This window comes from Eptesicus fuscus, chromosome 12 (genome assembly GCF_027574615.1).
Source record: "Eptesicus fuscus isolate TK198812 chromosome 12, DD_ASM_mEF_20220401, whole genome shotgun sequence".
Lineage (NCBI taxonomy): Eukaryota > Metazoa > Chordata > Mammalia > Chiroptera > Vespertilionidae > Eptesicus > Eptesicus fuscus.
In genome coordinates this window covers 938,521-955,664 of record NC_072484.1, presented here as the reverse complement: position 1 = coordinate 955,664, position 17,144 = coordinate 938,521, and the positions used below count along the sequence as shown (strand labels likewise).

At 47.7% G+C, this 17,144-nt stretch overlaps 1 protein-coding gene across 2 annotated transcripts in view; it reads right to left on the bottom strand.

The window, feature by feature from the left end:
* The window catches only part of DIDO1 (death inducer-obliterator 1), a 49,047-nt gene that overhangs the window by 27,019 nt on the left and 4,884 nt on the right, over positions 1 to 17,144 (bottom strand). The window contains exons 2-7 of one of the 2 annotated variants that reach the window (XM_054724516.1): positions 7,846 to 8,017; positions 7,172 to 7,258; positions 6,361 to 6,474; positions 4,676 to 5,498; positions 3,752 to 4,073; positions 940 to 1,158 (exon numbers count right to left, since the gene is read on the bottom strand). In XM_054724516.1, the coding sequence (XP_054580491.1) occupies positions 940 to 1,158; positions 3,752 to 4,073; positions 4,676 to 5,496 (1,362 nt within the window). In that variant the 5' untranslated portion in view covers positions 5,497 to 5,498; positions 6,361 to 6,474; positions 7,172 to 7,258; positions 7,846 to 8,017. The remainder of the gene's footprint in view (positions 1 to 939; positions 1,159 to 3,751; positions 4,074 to 4,675; positions 5,499 to 6,360; positions 6,475 to 7,171; positions 7,259 to 7,845; positions 8,018 to 17,144) is intronic. The other variant, XM_054724514.1, reaches the window with a different exon arrangement.

Genomic DNA, 17,144 nt, shown 5'->3' with positions numbered 1-17,144 from the left:
TCATCATCTATTTCTATCCCCCTCTCCCTCTCCCTTCCTCTCTAAAATAAAAAAAATAAAAAAGAAATAAAAATCAGGCCATCTAGCCTTGGCAGGTGTTTCTCAGTGGTTAGAGCATCCGCCTGTGAACTAAAGGGTCTCGGGTTTGATTCCTGGTCAAGGGCATGTACCTCGGTTTTGGGTTTGCTCCCCTTCTCCAGTTGGGGTGCGTGTGGGAGGCAACAGTCGTGTCTCTCTCACATCAATGTTTTTCTCTCTCTCCCTCCCTCTCTCCCTTCCAATCTCTTTAAAAGCAATGGGAAAAATACCCTCAGGTAAGGAATTAACAAAAGTAAATAAATAAAAGTTAGGCCATCTAAACGCTAAATAAGCACTCAACTATGTCAAGAAAACGCTCGCAAGTGCAATGGGGCCATCCCACAGCCATGCCAACCAAAGCGAACTCCAGGAGGGCATGCAAGTGGGAGTCAAGTGCCTGTGATTCTCGAAACACCCTGACTCTTGACAAGTCACATGTGTCTCAAAGCCAGACCACCTGAGAGCCAGGTCTCACAGTGAGACAGTCTCGCCTCAGAGCCCACCCCCAGCCCTGCTGGCTGTCTGTGACGTCGCTTCCCACATGGGCTCCAATGGTCACCAATACTTCTTGGGAGATGGCTGGCTTAGGAATAGCAGCCAGCTAGCTTCCTGGGTTTGCTTTACTGTGTCCATATTAGTCAATCCCTCAGCTAGAGGGCAGAGAAAAGAAAATGTGAGAATATATACTCACTGGTAATTCTGACAACAGGACTGGTGGAAAAGGTGGAGGACAACAGAAGCGGGGATGGCACCTGACTTCCATCTATGCCGCTTCCCCTCTACAAACAAGCCAGCGAGTCTGGAACATGGGCACACTTAGGCTTTGACTGTTCCAGTGGGGGGTGGTCTTGGTCAGCTTACCTGAGCGCCACACCTGGGAAGAATGAGCGTTTCTGGCTTGGTCTTGGTCTTGGTCTTTTCTTTGGGTTTTTGTTTTGGCTCCTTCCCCGCACTCAGGAACTTCATGGTGGCAGCAGCGTGTTTCAGAATGCAGTCACTGCTGCAGTAGACAGAGTCCGGCTGCGCCACGCTAGAGCACCCAGGCCCAATACACTTTGCGGCAGCAGGAGACTCTGTGACCTGCAGAACAGAACATGTGCCTTCAGACTTATCAATTCAAGCAGTTAAGGTACTTTGTAAAACCGCTATTTCTAGTACTGAGGGGACTGTTTTTAATCAAGAGATACTAACAGTATGTTTAATGTGAATAAAACTTACGTTTTACTTACTCAAAGCACAGGAATCGACTTCCCTGTGTAAGACATGCACCTTCTGCCTGCATGCCACTCGTGGAGAACACAACTCTGTCCCTTGCACATGTGCTTTCACATCCACAATTAGGTTCCCGCATACAGGATTTTTTTTAGAGGTAACTAAGATGCTTTTGAATTAATTGAAAGGGTCTGATTCAATCAGGCGAAAATGCTTAACAGAGAAACTGGGCCTGTTACAGGAGAGGAGACATTGCTGCTCCTCCTATTGTGAGGGCCATCAGTGGCTGGCTCTGAGGGTGAGGGTGCAGGTGAGAGCCAAGACACCCAATTAGGTTTGAATCCCAGATAAACAACAAATACCTTTTTAGTATAAGCATGCTACAAAAACCACACAGGACACCTTCATAGACATGAAAGCTTCTGGACGTGTATCTTCACCCGCCCGGCCTGAGACCCTGGCCTCCATCGGCCCCTGGGATGCAGCCTAGGACAACCCTGGGCAGAGGGCCTTAGCCAGGCCCATTTCTGACCCGTGGAAACTGAGCTAAGAAGTACGTGTTTTCCTGCCAAGTCTGTAGTTGTGGCGCTAGAAGCCTGACGTATCATAAGCTGAGTACGTCTGACGGTCAAGACCAAACATACAAACACATCCCTCAAATGTTCTTGAGCAAAATCTTATGTCTCACATTAAAGTATTTGAGATAATAGTTTTTCTTCTACTGAATCCAAGTTTCACTCAAGATAAAAATTAAACGTACATAGTCTCAAACACACTGACACTAAAGACATGAAATTAACCCTTTGCACTCGCTTGCTTTTTTCTCGATTCCTTTATTCTACTCGGGATTTAATTTTTTAAATACCCCAGATTTTACAAAGCGCGGCAGTAGAATAAAAAACTGGAGTTTCTTGTCATACAAACTTATTTGGATTTTATATTTCAAATTATTGATACATTCAATTCGACATACGAGCTGCTACCGATGCTAACCGTGTCGAGTCACACTCTACATCCGAGTGCAAAAGGTTAAGATGGCTTTTCCCACTTAATTTACATTTCTGTTAACTCTTCCTAATGACTAAAGTTGTTAACGGTATCATGTTTCCATTGCGTACCTACAGTACCTCACAATAGCTGTACTGAAGGCTCCAGTTCTCACTAACACAGTGCGGGGTGTGAAGGCAGAGACCCTTTCGACATGGTCGTCTCACAGCCTTCTGCCTACCGGATACCTGCAGGACAGGCGGGGCACAACCAGCTGGGGCGCCCTCCCACCAGCCCAGCTGACCACACCAGGGCGGCTGGGACGCAGGAAAACTGGGAGTGAAAACATGCCCTGAGCAGGGCAATCATGAGAGCCCAAGACAGCTCTCCACAGCGGAAGCTGACAATCCATGGAAAACATGATGAAGAATCACAGCCCTAAAGACCAGCTGGAAAGAAGGACAGAGTAAACAGAGCTGTGGACAAGAACCACAGACACTGGGCTGGGGGCTGTCCCTGGCTGAGGTGATTTGAAACCCTAGTAGTCAGAGAAAGCTGCCACCACCGCCCTCAGCATCTCCAGTGGGTAGGTTTCAGAGCACCATTTCTTGCTCGCTTGCATCTCAGCCACCAACATGTCATCCAGGCTGAGGAAGACCTGAAAACTTTGGGGCCATGGGGGCCACAGCCACAGAGGCGAGCACAGGAAGCACCCGGGAGGCCGAGGTAATACAGGTGGCTTGCATCATCACAGGATCAACTTTGACAAACACCACCTAACAGATGCAAGGCATCAGCACCTAAAGAGAACCCAAGCTTAGTCAACTGTGCACCTTGGTCAGTGAGCAGACACACAAATGCTGCAAACACAAGACAGGGGCTGCTCCTATTACTGACGTGGTGGCATCAGGCTGCTAGAGCCTGGGAAAGGGAAGGCTCCCACAGCAGCCTGTCATGGTGGAGGCCAAGTGCTTCAGAAGAGCTGAGGAGAAGACGAAGGGTGTTAGCAGAGGCTGTGTCCTGCTAGCTTGAAGCCACACAGAAGGAAGTTCATTAAATGCTCACGAGTGCTTTTGGGGGGTGGGAGGGAAGACCCCAAGTTCTATCAAGATGGTGCCAGTTGAGCGAGGGCACACTCACTTCAGTAACTCCAAGATGATTGTGAATTTGTTACAGAAGACTCCATAAAGAACACTTAGGGAAAGACTCATTTTTAACAAGCCAGTCATCAGTTCATTTAAGGAAAACATTGAGTCAGCAGTAACAGTCTATGAGCTGGACGCGGAGTCCCACAGGAGCAGGGATGGGGAGGCTCACAAAGCACAAAACACAACCGCTCTCCTCCCAGCCCACCCCCATCAGACACGACGCTGCTTCTGGGGAAGCCTAAATTATTCCAAAAGAACCAAACTCCTCCCTCTTGATGTTTGTCAGCAGAAGTCAGATCATCACTGAGCCAGGAGGCAATACTTACAGGCTGGAATATCTTGAGTTTTTTCTTGCCACTTGGATTTGCAGCCTTCTCAATTCTCCCCTTTATTCCTTGGTCTTCACTGGATTTCTGCTCTATGGTCCCAATACTCGTACAGTCAGTGCCGTCAGGGTCTGCAGGCGGCAGCCTTGCTTCCTGCCGGCCGGTGGCTTCTGAGTTAGGTTCGTCCTGCACCTGCAGGATGGTGCAGTTGGGGCAGATGTAATCCTCCCCGTTCCTTTCCAGGAGCCTTCCACGAGCCTCCGAAATGCCCACACAATCGCCATGAAACCACTCTTCACATCGGTCACAGCAAATCATAAATCTGAAATTGGAAAATACCCAGGAATGGAAACAGATACATACTCAATTTTAGACAAACTGGTTTCAACATTGTTAAAGAAATGCAAACGTACAGAAAAGTAGAGACAGGATAAAAACACAATACACTCTCAACATTCAAGCAAGTTCACTCAATCTTGTTTTGAGTAGAGCATTTTAACTAAAGGGTTCCTGGTACCCCCCCACCTCAGCTCAGTACTGTCTCCCCAAAAGAGCAACAATGCCTTTCTCCCACCCAAAGAACCAGACCACAGCTCCCCTACCACCACCAGAGCAGTGCCACCTGAGAGCGATCTCTGGGATGACAGTGGGTGGCAGGTAGTTTAGTCTTTGCCGCCCTGCACTCTGGCCGCTGACTGCACGTGGCTAGTGTGACCAAGGCAGTGAAGAGCCCCAAGTGGCCTACGGTGACCACAGTGCATGCAATGTATGGCTCCAGAGTCCCTTTTGACAATGACTTGTTCATCTGTTTCAACGCACAAGTTGCTCATTCAGCCCAGCTCCATAACCCTAAACCCGCTGCTTTTCTCACATGGATTTCCCTGAAGCCCGGGGCAGCCAGCACCCTCCTTGCCCATGGCCTACCTGTTGTTGTGAGGCTGACGACATATGCAATACAGAGCATTGGGGTCGTACACCTCACACTCGGGCTTGTGCTTGACTGAGCTTCCAGGGTCCTCCTCTTTGACTCCCAGGGCCGTCCGCCCTTCTGACTTCCCCTCTCTGTCACTGCTAGCTGCCTGTTCAGCTGTGGACTCTTGCTGGCCGGGTGGGGAGCTCTCCATGGCATCGGCCACCTCCACGTCCACAGCTTCTGCTGGGCCCTCTTCCCGGCGCTTCTTTCTCAGGCGACTCTGGACTCCTCTCACGGTCCTATCAGCTGGCTCCTGCTCACGCTTTCTTCGTAGGCGATTCTGAAGTTCTTTCAAGGTCAACCCATCGCTATCACTATCGGAGGTGTCGTCCTCACCATCATCTCCTTTGGTCTTTGCAGATGAGGCTGGTCGTCCCTTACTGCCCGTGGGGCCGACCTTGGGCCCACTTTTACTGTCAGAGGAGCTCTCGACACTCCCCTCAGAAGCGGTTTCCACGTCTGTGACTGGGCAAGAGGTTGGCTCACTGGGGTCCTCAGGGGAGATAGGCACCGTCTTCCTCCCTCTGCGCCGGACCGTTGTGAGAAACTCCTCCACCCTCTCAGTCCGCTTTGGCTGCCGCCCACTGCGTCGCAAGGAAAGGCTCTGCTGCTGCTGGGGCTGCTGATCCACAGAGTCTAACTCCGCGTCCCCGGCGCCCTCTCGTTTGGCAATGGTGGTCCTTCGAAACCCCCACGTTTTCCTAAACTCTTTACTGGTGGGTTTGATGACCTTGGGGGTCTCCTCATGGCTCGGGTCACCTTTCTCATCCATACCTAATGGGGAAATGCAACCAAACCACAACCAACGTTAATGAGGCCACATCCCTTGGCGAGTGAGCAGTGAGGCACCGAGCTAGAGGAGACGGCCTTCATCTCACAGGAGGGGACACCCACGTGACCCCAGGAAAGGACCAACTTCCTACCCATGAACAGTGAGGGTGGACGTTTAAGTGTAAAAAAAAAAGCCATTTAGACTAGTGCTTCTTCAAGTGTGAGACATGACCTAATTCGAGGCGATTTTTGAAGAAAATTCTAATTGTTATACATCTAACATTACGAAGAAAAAACAGCTAGCAAATCTGTAACTTCGCCATTTAACTGGTGAGGACAAGGTCTTATAAAACAGGGAGTGGGGAAATATCAAACGAGCCACAGTCCTGGGCAGCAAGGACATGACCAGAACAGTGTTTGCTGCGATGAGAGGTGGCTGCCATTTCCCTCCGAATCAGGCGGACTCTGCCTGCAGGGCACAGTGGATGGAACGCTGTGTCAGTCCTGGGCCCAGCAGGTGAGAATACTGGCTGCTCCTGTCCTGGGCTTTGGAGCCCTGAGCAGTCACATAAGAAGTCCGACCACCTGGCTGGAGAGACCCCATGGAGAGGCTGTGTGCTGGACCTGCCTGCACCGCAGCCCAGATGAGCTCTGACTTAGTAGATACAAAAGGACCAGTTCTAGGGGTAGTTGTTATGCAGCAACAGATGACTGGGACACTTAGGAAATACTGAACCTTGGCTACCTTGAATGTGTATTTCTTCTCCCTTTTCCCTTTCCTTCTAATACAATTACTGAAGGGTCATGCTTGTGAAAACGCTATTTCTATTTGAAAATAATAAAACCCAAAGAACACAGTATGTACCTTAAGAATTATTTTCCGAACTGTCCAGGCTTCAATCACATGTAAATGCTAGTGATGACTCAGACTTGACACCATGTTCCATCCTATGGGGAAAGACTGGTATAGAATGAAGACCTTCAAAACATAAAATATACAAAACTCAAAACCATATACAACTTGACTCCTTTCTACTTCCCACTAAATGCTGTCATCCCATTTCCTGTCCAGCTCCGCACACCCTTCACTCTAGAACTTGGCCTCCTGCTCCCACCACTCAGAAGCTTGCAGGAGTGGCTGTGTCATTAGCATGTATGCCATGGAGGACCACACCACTTCAGTAGTCACAGCCGAACTAAACTGGGGTCCTTCTGGAACTTCCAACAGAGAGTGCTCTGGCTGGTGACCTTGAGCAAGTCACAGAAGTTGGCTGCATCCAGGAGGCAATGCTGACCTCATAATGCTGTGAGCTTCAATGTGAGAAACAGCACTCACGCTCCTGAGAACAGGGCCGCGCTCCTTCCATGTGCCGTGTTAGAGCTGTTATTACTAACCTCACTAGTTACAACTGTTTGCCCATCTGGCCTAGAAATCTGACTCTTAGGATAAGTGTTCTACTCTTGCAAATCTACTTGTAGCAAACCTGAGGGCCACCTTAAAAGAGGATCAAGCCCTCATTTCATACACCATTCTCAATTCCTACCGAAGACATGAGGGATCTGAACCAGCCTTTGCCCACAAGAAGTGCAGGTAGCCCCAGTCCCTCCATTTCAGAGGGTCTGGGACTGGGCCTACGAAGCTCCCGCAGGGCTGTGAAAGGAGCCCGATCCCCTACCTGCAAGGGGTGGTTTCCTGCAGGAGGAACTCTCCTCTGCAAGTACACTTCACCACAGAGCGAACGTATGACGTCAAGTTCTATGCACTAATAAAACCAACGGGAAAATAATTGCTCTGAATAAAATTGTTCTTTTTTCCAGTTTGAGCTAATGTGTGTGTGGTGTGTTTTTTTGTGAGTAGTCTTTTACATTAAAAAAATATATATATTTTATTGATTTTTTATGGAGAGTAAAGGGAGAGGGATAGAGAGTTAGAAACATCGATGAGAGAAGCATCGATCAGCTGCCTCCTGCACACCCCCTACTAGGGATGTGACTGCAACCGAGGTACATGCCCTTGACCGGAATCGAACCTGGGAGCCTTCAGTCCACAGGCCGACGCTCTATCCACTGAGCCAAACCAGTTAGGGTATCTTTTACATTTTTATAAGCTGAATGTGGGCACCAAAACACCTGTAAGTTATCTTTTTCAGTTGAATACACACAAAAGTTTAGAAAAGGTGAAAAGAACAATTCTAAACATCATTCCATATTCACCTAAAAACTTTCCAGCTAAAGTTTAGGATGTTTCAAACATATATGAATGTTACATTGTATCACCTTCTTTACATAGAATGCCACTTTAGAAATAGAAAACACAACTTCAAACTTTTAAGGATGATACGTTACCCACCGGACACTGAACGCTGGGACACCTCCAGAAGTCCTGAATTCAAAAAAACCCAGTCTGACCGTTGCAAGCACTTGGTCTAAGCAAACAGCCAGGCCTCAAATACTGCTGCCGCCAGCCACTGCTCACTGACGACTACACAGATTATCGTGAGACCATTCAAAAGAGTGAGCTCCTAAAAGAAAGAAGATGGTTTATAAGTCTTAACTATAAATTAAACTAATTAAAAAAAACAAAATTAAAAAACCTAACACTCCCCCGCCCCCCAAAACACACACCACAGTTCCCTTCCTTCAAGGACTTCTAGAGAAAATACTGTGACCACACAGGGACCAGGACAGGGGTGGAGCTGCCTGTAAGAGAAACCGGGCCCTGGTGGGGTGGGATGGAGAGGGCCACAACCAGTAATCAGGTGTCAGCTATTACCCAATCAATCCTATTTCTCAATAAACTCAACAGAGAGAAACAAAATATGAAAAGGCTGAACAACAAAATTAAATAATTATTTAAAAATCCTTAATTCTACATCTACACCATCATTTTAGTTAAAAAACCTGAGAAAGATTTTAAGACTTTATAATCAAGGATCAGAGTGGTACAGGTCATGTATTATATTAAAAACATCTCTCTTCCTACACTCTCTTTCGAATGAACGTACAGCCTCACTTGGTCTAAGCCCCACCACATGTGCCTCAGTTCCCTGAGGGACCCTAAGTACTACTTTTGACACATTTCACAGTCTCACCCCAACCTAGGGGGCCCACCTCACCTCGTTTCCTCCTAGCCTCACTCCAACTGCCTCCTGTAACTGTGGTCTCCTTAGTGACTCAGAACAAAGACAAACATTCTGATGTTCCTCCTTTTAAAGCAACAGTGACCATTTCACCCCATTAGTAAAATATGTCACCACAGCCACCAAATCTCTTAAATGTGGTGGTAAACTGGTCTCAAAATGAGGCTACAGTGGTTCAGAAACTTTACTTCTCAGAATAAACTGGAAATAAACCTTACTTATATATTTCAAAACCCCAAGAACAAAATTTAAGAAGTTCTCAGGAATGAAAAAAAATTTTAATTTATGTTACTCTGAAAGACCAACATATGTCTGGATTTGACTTAAGTGTTGAAAAATTCATCAGAAAAGAAAAAATCTAGTTATTTCTATTGAATGGAATGAGATAAACTCTATATTCAGAACACATGACATTTCAGACAATTTGGTTCACTTATTTGGACTTCTTTATATTTCATATTTACATCTATAGTCAAGTGCTAAGTTCCTAACACAATTAAGTGTATAACCCTTTACACCACAAAGAGAATAGGTCATAAACTTTCATTCACATCATAGTAATACAACTTTCCCAAAGGAAAAAATGTGGGCATTCCTGAAAAAGTGAGGGGGTGGTGGTGGTGGTGACGAACAGTCATAAGCGCAAATTTTTTTCTCAGCTGAAGACTGCTCCCTTCCCTGCTGAGGTAGGAATAACTCTTTGAAACCTTAGGTTTAAAAGATAAACCTCAACAGCCAACAACCACGGAGCCTGTGTACCTATAGGACAGCCCCAATGGCTAAATGGAATCCAGGAACGAGATCCTCCGCTATCAAGGTCCTTGGAAGGCAGCTCTCAAATTTTTGGTCCCAAGGCCTCTTCACACTCTTAAAAACTGAAGACCCCAAAGAGCTTTTGTTTATGCAAACTACATTGTTATTTCCAAAATTAAAACAAGAAACTTTCCAGGTAGTTGTGGGTGTTCTTTGCTAACCCACACCAAGCCTCGACTAGTAGCAGAGTCATAAACATTAGTTGCAACACAGAAGCAGAAACCATATGGTCATCTGGATCACCAACTCACACAAGTCCAAGCGCAGCATGGTCCATCAGATGACACGGAGGACACACCTGTGCTAGTAATATTGGCACCTGTCTCCTCAAACAGCTTTAATCACTGGGAAGCCAACAAGCTCACAATGGCAGATAGAAGCTTTTCAAGATTCTAAGCCTCATTTGAAACCTGGAATTTTATCGTTAGGAACCATTATGACAGTTCTTTCCTTAAGACTCACATCCTTCATCTTCAAGAAAATGCCCGCCAAATGCCAGTCTGAAAACCGCAGCCTGTCAGAAGTCCTTTCAAGTACAAAGGCTCAGGTCCCAACAGCCCCCAGGGGCTCCTCCTGGAGATAGCCCCCCTTCCCATCTGGGGTGGAGCAGAGGTGCTACCGCATCCTCGCCTCTTCATCACAGGGAGTGGTAGGAAGACTATCAGCTGAGATTTAATAACAATAGTCTTTACTGCTTCACCAAAGACAGTAAGGTAGACTGGCACATTAAAAAAAATTTTTTTTAATTGATTTCAGAGAGGAAGTGAGGAGAGTGGTAGAAACGTCAATGAGAATCATCGATCAGATGCCTCCCGCACACCCCACACTGGGGATTGAGCCGGCAACCAGGGCATGTGCCCCAACCGGGAACTGAATAATGACCTCCTGGTTCATAGGTCAGCGCTCAACCACCAAACCACGCTGGCTGGGCAGGCTGGCACATTTTAAGTGGCTGGTGCAGAGGTGGAGAGCACACTATAGGGTTTGATGTCAGCAACCGAATTTGCTTCAGCACCACCAACAGTTAACTCAGCAAAGGCAAACAACGTCAACTGTCACAGCGGAGAGCTTTTACCTCTTAATCCCTGGAAGGATTTGGAGACACCCCGGGACCCAGCCAGAGACCCAGAGGACAGACTCCTGTGACAAGGTATTTCCACCCGTGTGAGAAAACACCGCACCGTACACAGCACTAACACAGACGTGGGTTTCATCATCAGAAGGGCCCACCACGGCCTCCCACCAAACCTATTCTAAAACAACCCTCACTCTGCCCTCCATTCTCTACCTCTGTCAAGCTGTCAGAAGTGAATTTCTTAAAAACAAAAGCAGAAAGCCTGGCTGGTGTGGCTAAAGGGCTCTCTGTCAACCTATGAACCAGAAGGTCATGGTTCGATTCCTGGTCAGGGCACATGCCCAGGTTGCAGGCAATCCCCTGGAGAGGGCATGCAGAAGGCAGCCAATCAATGATTCTCTTTTCATCATTGATGTTTCTCTCTCTCTCCCTTCTCCCTTCCTCTCTGAAATCAATAAAAATACCCCCAAAAAGTTTTAAAAACAAAAGCGTACCTTTCTAAAATGTTATGTGTTACTTACAAAACAACTACAAATGTCAGTGGTGCGACTGTGACCATGGTGGAGCTGAAGACCGACCCCACGACCACAGAGCCCTGGAGGCCTGTTTCGAATGGTGCAGTGCTACACAGTGAAGAGACTCATGTTTACAACATGCTATCCAACCACAATGTGGATCCTACTCTCACAGCATGACAACACTTCTTATCGAAGAGATTACCCAGTGCTGACCTGTCCCACCTGGTGGCCAAACCATGTTTGCCCAAACCTCATATCCCCAGGGACAACATTCAAAACTAACCATTTAAATTTGAAAACAATTCTGACCCCAGGGAAAACATTCAAAACTAACCATTTAAATTTTGAAACAATTCTGACCTGCCAGTCAGAAATTACATCCAAAAGCTACAGCATAACCTCGCCATTATGGATTCTGATGACTCAGACTTTTTAATTCCGAGTCTCACAATTCAGTTTCTATTAATGGGGTAGTCACTAATGAGAATACACCCAGAAATTCCAACCACGCAGGATGTCCCGAGAGTGTGGCATTTTCAAGCATTGATGGCAGCTGCCCTCATCTACCCCATAGGTCCAAAGTCACAAACACTCGCTGCTCATCCACAGAACATGAGCATACCCTTGGGGCACGCGCAGGAGGCGATCAGTGGGTATGTCTTTCTCAAATCGATGCCCCCCACCCCCCCGCAACCCCTCACTCTCCCTGAAATGCAATGGAAAAACATATCCTTGGGTGAGGATTAACAATCAATCAATCAACCAATCAATCAATCAATCAACCAATTGCCAGTTATCCCTGCTGGGCACTTCAAGGACTCCTTTCCCTGAATATCCCAAGTCCTGTAGCTGTTAATTAAGAATACAGTACCTGACCAGCTAGCATGGCTCAGTGATTGAGCATCGACCTATGAACCAGGAGGTCATGGTTTTATACTTGGTCAGGGCATGTGCCCAGTATTGTGGGCTCAATCCCGTGTAGGGTGTGCAGGAGGCAGCCGATCAATAATTCATTTTCTCTCTCCCTCTCTCCCTCCCTTTCTGAAATCAATTTAAAAAATAAATAAAAATAAATACACACACACACAATCCAGGACCCCTCCACACACACACACACACACAACACACACACACACAATTGGCCACCCTACTGTGTTTATATCCACACTGTCTGTTTGGGCCCCAATTACATCTGTGCTGGACGTTCTTCTGGCACCTCTTGGGGGCACTGCTGTCAGATCCCAGTGCCCAGCTGGGGTCTCCTGGGATCATCCACAGTCCCTCATACAGGCCATTCTCACCCCATTTTCACTGCAGCAAGTGTTGTTACCGAGGGTTTCCTACAACAAATGCCAAGTGCCATTTAACAGACAAAACCAAGGGCCTCTCCCATTCAGGAATCTACCTCACCTACAGGGCAGAGTGCCCTACAGCTCAAAGCAGTCTTCCTCCACCCCCCTCCCCTACCCTCCCCTCCCCTCCAGCAGACACTCGGGCCTCACTTCAGGCAGTCCACTGGGGGCGGAGGGGAGGTGTGCCCCGAAACACTTTCACCTGTGACCACAAACCAGCCTTTTCCCCAAAAGCAAGTAATGTGGTTGAGCCAATTTCGAAAATGCAAAGACATTGCCTGTCTTCCTAAAAGTAATTCATCCCCCCCACGTTAAAGTCGGAAGTCTACTATTTCTTAAAACTTGCATTCTCAAAAGTGAGCACTCCTAAAGGTTCTCAGTGTGGCCCTTAGGCTTTGGAGGTCTCCAAGGTCAAACTATTTACACAACATTGAGACATTGTTTCTGTTTTCATGGGTCACTCCCTCAGGAGTATTCTAGAAGCAAATGTGAAAGTCAAACTGCTGCCAGTTAAGCCAGACAGAAAAGAGATTTGCAAAAAGGTAAAACAATGCCCCCTTTCTCATTAAGTTGGTTTTGTCTTGGAAAATAGTTTCCATAAAACGTTATTCATGTTAATATGCAAGGGTTTATTGTTTTACAATAAGTAAATGTTCCTATTGTAAATGCCAAATACAGTAAATATCAACAGACACAACTTAAACAAAAGCTCTCTGGGGTCCCAGTAATTTTAGGCGTGTCAGGTCCAGACTTCGAACCCTCTGGGAATGGCTGACGGAGCACAGACTTGACTCCTGGGGGAACCTTAAGGGCTGCTGCCTATTGGACCACAGTGACCTTCCTTCCAGCCAGGAAGACTGCAAGGCAGGGACAGCACTGCTTCAGCAGCGGACTTTTCTGGATACTCCCGACTTTCCTAAACCAGCTTCGCATGACTGCCGAGAAGGGGCTGATTCCAGCTAGGAGACTGCAAGCGCCCACACTGACTGCCCCAAAGTTCAGAGAACGTGGCTGGAGAAACAACAAAAGCCTATACTCAGGCCTGTGTCTCCTGAGCAGAGCTGCATCCCCTACAGGTCTTAGGGCAGAAACGATGCTTAGAGACCTTGGAGACAAGTTAAGAATTCCTGGGTTTTCAGCTGGAATCTTCCTTTCTTTCCCCAAGATTAGCAGAGGCCAGTGTCTGGTTTTGGTTTTGGGGTAGTGGGAAAGGTCTAAGCTTAAATAAAGGTGTTAAAGAATAAATAACAGGATTTTGTGTCAATTTTCATGGACCCACACAGAGCTGCATCTTCACGGATAGAGAGGCATGCCCAGGAGGGCTGTCTTACAACTAAAGGGAAAACTTCAGATTACAATCAACAAACCCTAAGATTCCAAGGCTAGGGTCTACCTAGCCTGTGTCTCTATGGGGTGCAGGGTGGCACCTCAGGGGGACCACTCAGCATTCTTGGACCTGATAAAGGCTGCCAGCAGTGCCCTCCCCTACTGACCGCAACACGACACCCCCCCATTGACATGTGGGCTAAGTCCTCAGGTAAGCAGATTGGAGGCTGGGGCTCAATGGCTTTTACATCAGGATGTCCCTGGCTTCAACCCCAGCTGCAAACCTAACAGCAAGTTACCTCTCTCTGGGCTGTACTTTCCTGCCTGGGAAATGGGGGACAATTGTGACCTTACAGTTTCCTAAAAGGAAATTCCACCACGTCAAGACCAGTCAGGGCTCACAGCGAGCAAACATGCAACGAATGGTGGAAGTCACCTGTTAAAATGACAATGTCAGGCCCAGCTGGCGTGGCTCGGTGGTGTTTTTGCTTTCTTCTTACTTTTGTTATATTGCTTTAATTTTCTATATATGTGTATTTATCTTTATAACCCAAATCATCGTAAAGCTATATTGGGAAAAAGCCCCCGCTTACAGTCTTATAAAGGTGTATTAAAGTACCACCTAAGTGTCTGTATCAGCATATGAAAAACAAAATCACAGCATCTAAAATTTCATCTAAAATGTGATGCCCAAAGAAATATCTGCCTCATAAAAATTACACACAAGGTAACCACCACCTGCTGAAGTATGCTTTATAGTCATGGTTACAGGCATTCTTATTACAACACGTACAATTACCTATTCAACTTGGTGTAACTATTTACCTTACTCAAAAAATAAAATGTGGCCTAAGCAAGAGCCACTACTCTGCAAATCAGGTGGGCACTGGACCAAGTGAACTCGATTTGACGGTTTCTAGCCCCCTCCTTCCTGACTGATGCCTTTCCATTAATTGTCAGTCACAGACCTCTGTGACTGAATTAGCAAGGTCACTTAATGCTGGCCATAAAAAGGGTAATATTAGCCCTAACCGGTTTGGCTCAGTGGATAGAGCGTCGGCCTGCGGACTGAAGGGTCCCAGGTTCGATTCCGGTCAAGGGCATGTACCTTGGTCGCGGGCACATCCCCAGTAGGAGGTGTGCAGGAGGCAGCTGATCAATGTTTCTCTCTCATCGATGTTTCTAACTCTCTATCCCTCTCCCTTCCGCTCTGTAAAAAATCAATAAAATATATTAAAAAAAAAAAAAAGGGTAATATTAGATTTCCATACACTGTGACTCTGCCACTTAAATAAGAAAAATGCAAAAGTCAAACTGTAAGGAAAAGCTTTCTTAGTGAACTTGCTGAGTCTACCAGGGGTATGAGAAATCAGGCCTCTATGGGACACAGTGCCACACTTCAGGGACCCAAGGACAACAGAGAGCTGGCCTGTGAACACAATCTTTACTCTGTCAGAGTCAAATGAAATCACTTGGTATCATGGGACAGACATATGAAGAAAAATCAGGTCCTGGAACATGTACTAGAAAGAACCAGTCCCTAGGCTACAGGGATGGAACTCCCAGGAAATTAGGCACCCCCGGTACTTACAGTATCAACAGCAGGACCCACAAGCTCCACTGGGAGCCAGAGTGCCCACTCCAAAGCCCTTTCCCCACGTGAAACAAGCCCATGAACCAAGGCCCACCTGGAGCACCAAGCGAGCCCATCTCCAAGCCCAGGGACACATCTGCAACAAGCTACTGTGATGCTCACAGCACACATGCTATGAATGCCACCCTTTGCCAGGAAAGAAATTGGTAACCATGGGTACTAGCAAATAGTGAGGGAGAAAGAGAGGCCAATTATACAACTTTTTATTTGTGCCCTTTTTTCTTAGGAGAACAGAACTCACTTTGCTTGAAATAGCTTACATTTAATCCAATAGTAAGATAAGGGAAGGCTCTTGGAAAATCGGAAGTAAACAAAAGATACGTTATTCCTAAACTCATGGTGAACACAGGTAAGCAGAAAACGGTGCTGAGGAAATGCATTCGGCAAGTTTCTCAATGGGGCCAGGGCTGGGTCTTCTGAGATGACTATACCGTGTTTACAACGTGGATCAGTCACAGAGACACGAGCAATGGGGCTCCAGGGTGCAGGGTTGACAACACCGAGCCCAATGAAGGAGCTGGGATGACCTCGCATGTCCCCGCTAGGCTTGTCTACAGGATTGGGAGGGTCAACTTTCTGGTCACTGCTTCTGTCCTGGTGCCTGGCACACAGGATGCAATGAATATTCGCTGAATAAATCAAGGAATCGTTCCAAAGAGCAGAGATCTTAGTTCCTTAAAACGCACAGCTGAAAGCACCTTTCTTGGAAGCATGTTTCAGCCAGGGCCTAATGGCTCCAGGAAACCATGGAACCAACATTTGTCAGAGCCCAGCCGTGCAATCCTGGGCAAGCTCCTCCCCTGTACTTCAGCTTCCTGGAGGTCAGGCTGCACACAAAAGCACCCTTCTCCAAACAAGCTGGCACTCGTGCCCACTGCAAGCCGTTATTGAAGCATAGTAACTACATTGCAACATTATCACTACTAATCGGAGGCTCAGCTTCCCCGGGTACCAACGTACAGATACAAGTTATGTGAATACACTGAAAAGATCCTAAAAACCTCCTTTCTCCTCCTACAACATATGCCCCTTAGCACACGGGGCTCAAATCTCATTCCATCAGCGTGCAAACAAGGACATTGTTACCGACGGTCCAGGCAAGAAGAATTCCTTCAACAGCTACAGCTTGTCACCGCGCTGCTGTCACCTAAAGCCGCCCTTCCAAGCTCCCGTAACGAGGTGCCAGATCCAAAGCAGAAACGCTGACTGACTTCCTGTCTCTAGGCCTGGCCGGGAGCAGCGCGCGCGGGGACCGAGGAGAAAGCAAACGGATCTGAGCATCAGAGGCCAAAGTCCGGACGGTACACCGCGACACAAGTGTGGCCACAGACACCCAGCTGACAAGAAAAACTGAACACCGCCGCTTCCCGCCGGGGCGCGGACACTGAGAAAGCGGCGTCACCCTCGCAAGACTCGGTGCTCGTCAAAACCAGCCGGTTGCACGCAAGCCAACAGAACGTACCCCGGAACAGGCTCTGGAGCGAAACTTCGCCCCCCGAGTCGTCTGGTTTAAACACAAACAACTCAACCCCACCAGCTCCATGACCACTGGAAACAGGCGTCCTACGTGTCAGCTTGCCGCACCGGGAACTTGCCAGGGTCCCAGGGAGGCGTTCGCTCTCTCCCCTTTCAGTACGCTCCCGCCGGGACCGGACCCGGCTCCCTCAGCTCGCGGGCCACCCCAGGCCCCCGCCCCTCCCCCGCCGCCGCCATCTTCCCTCTCCGGCGGGAGCAGGCCCGGCGCGAACGCCGCAGCTCTGGGAGGGCCGGG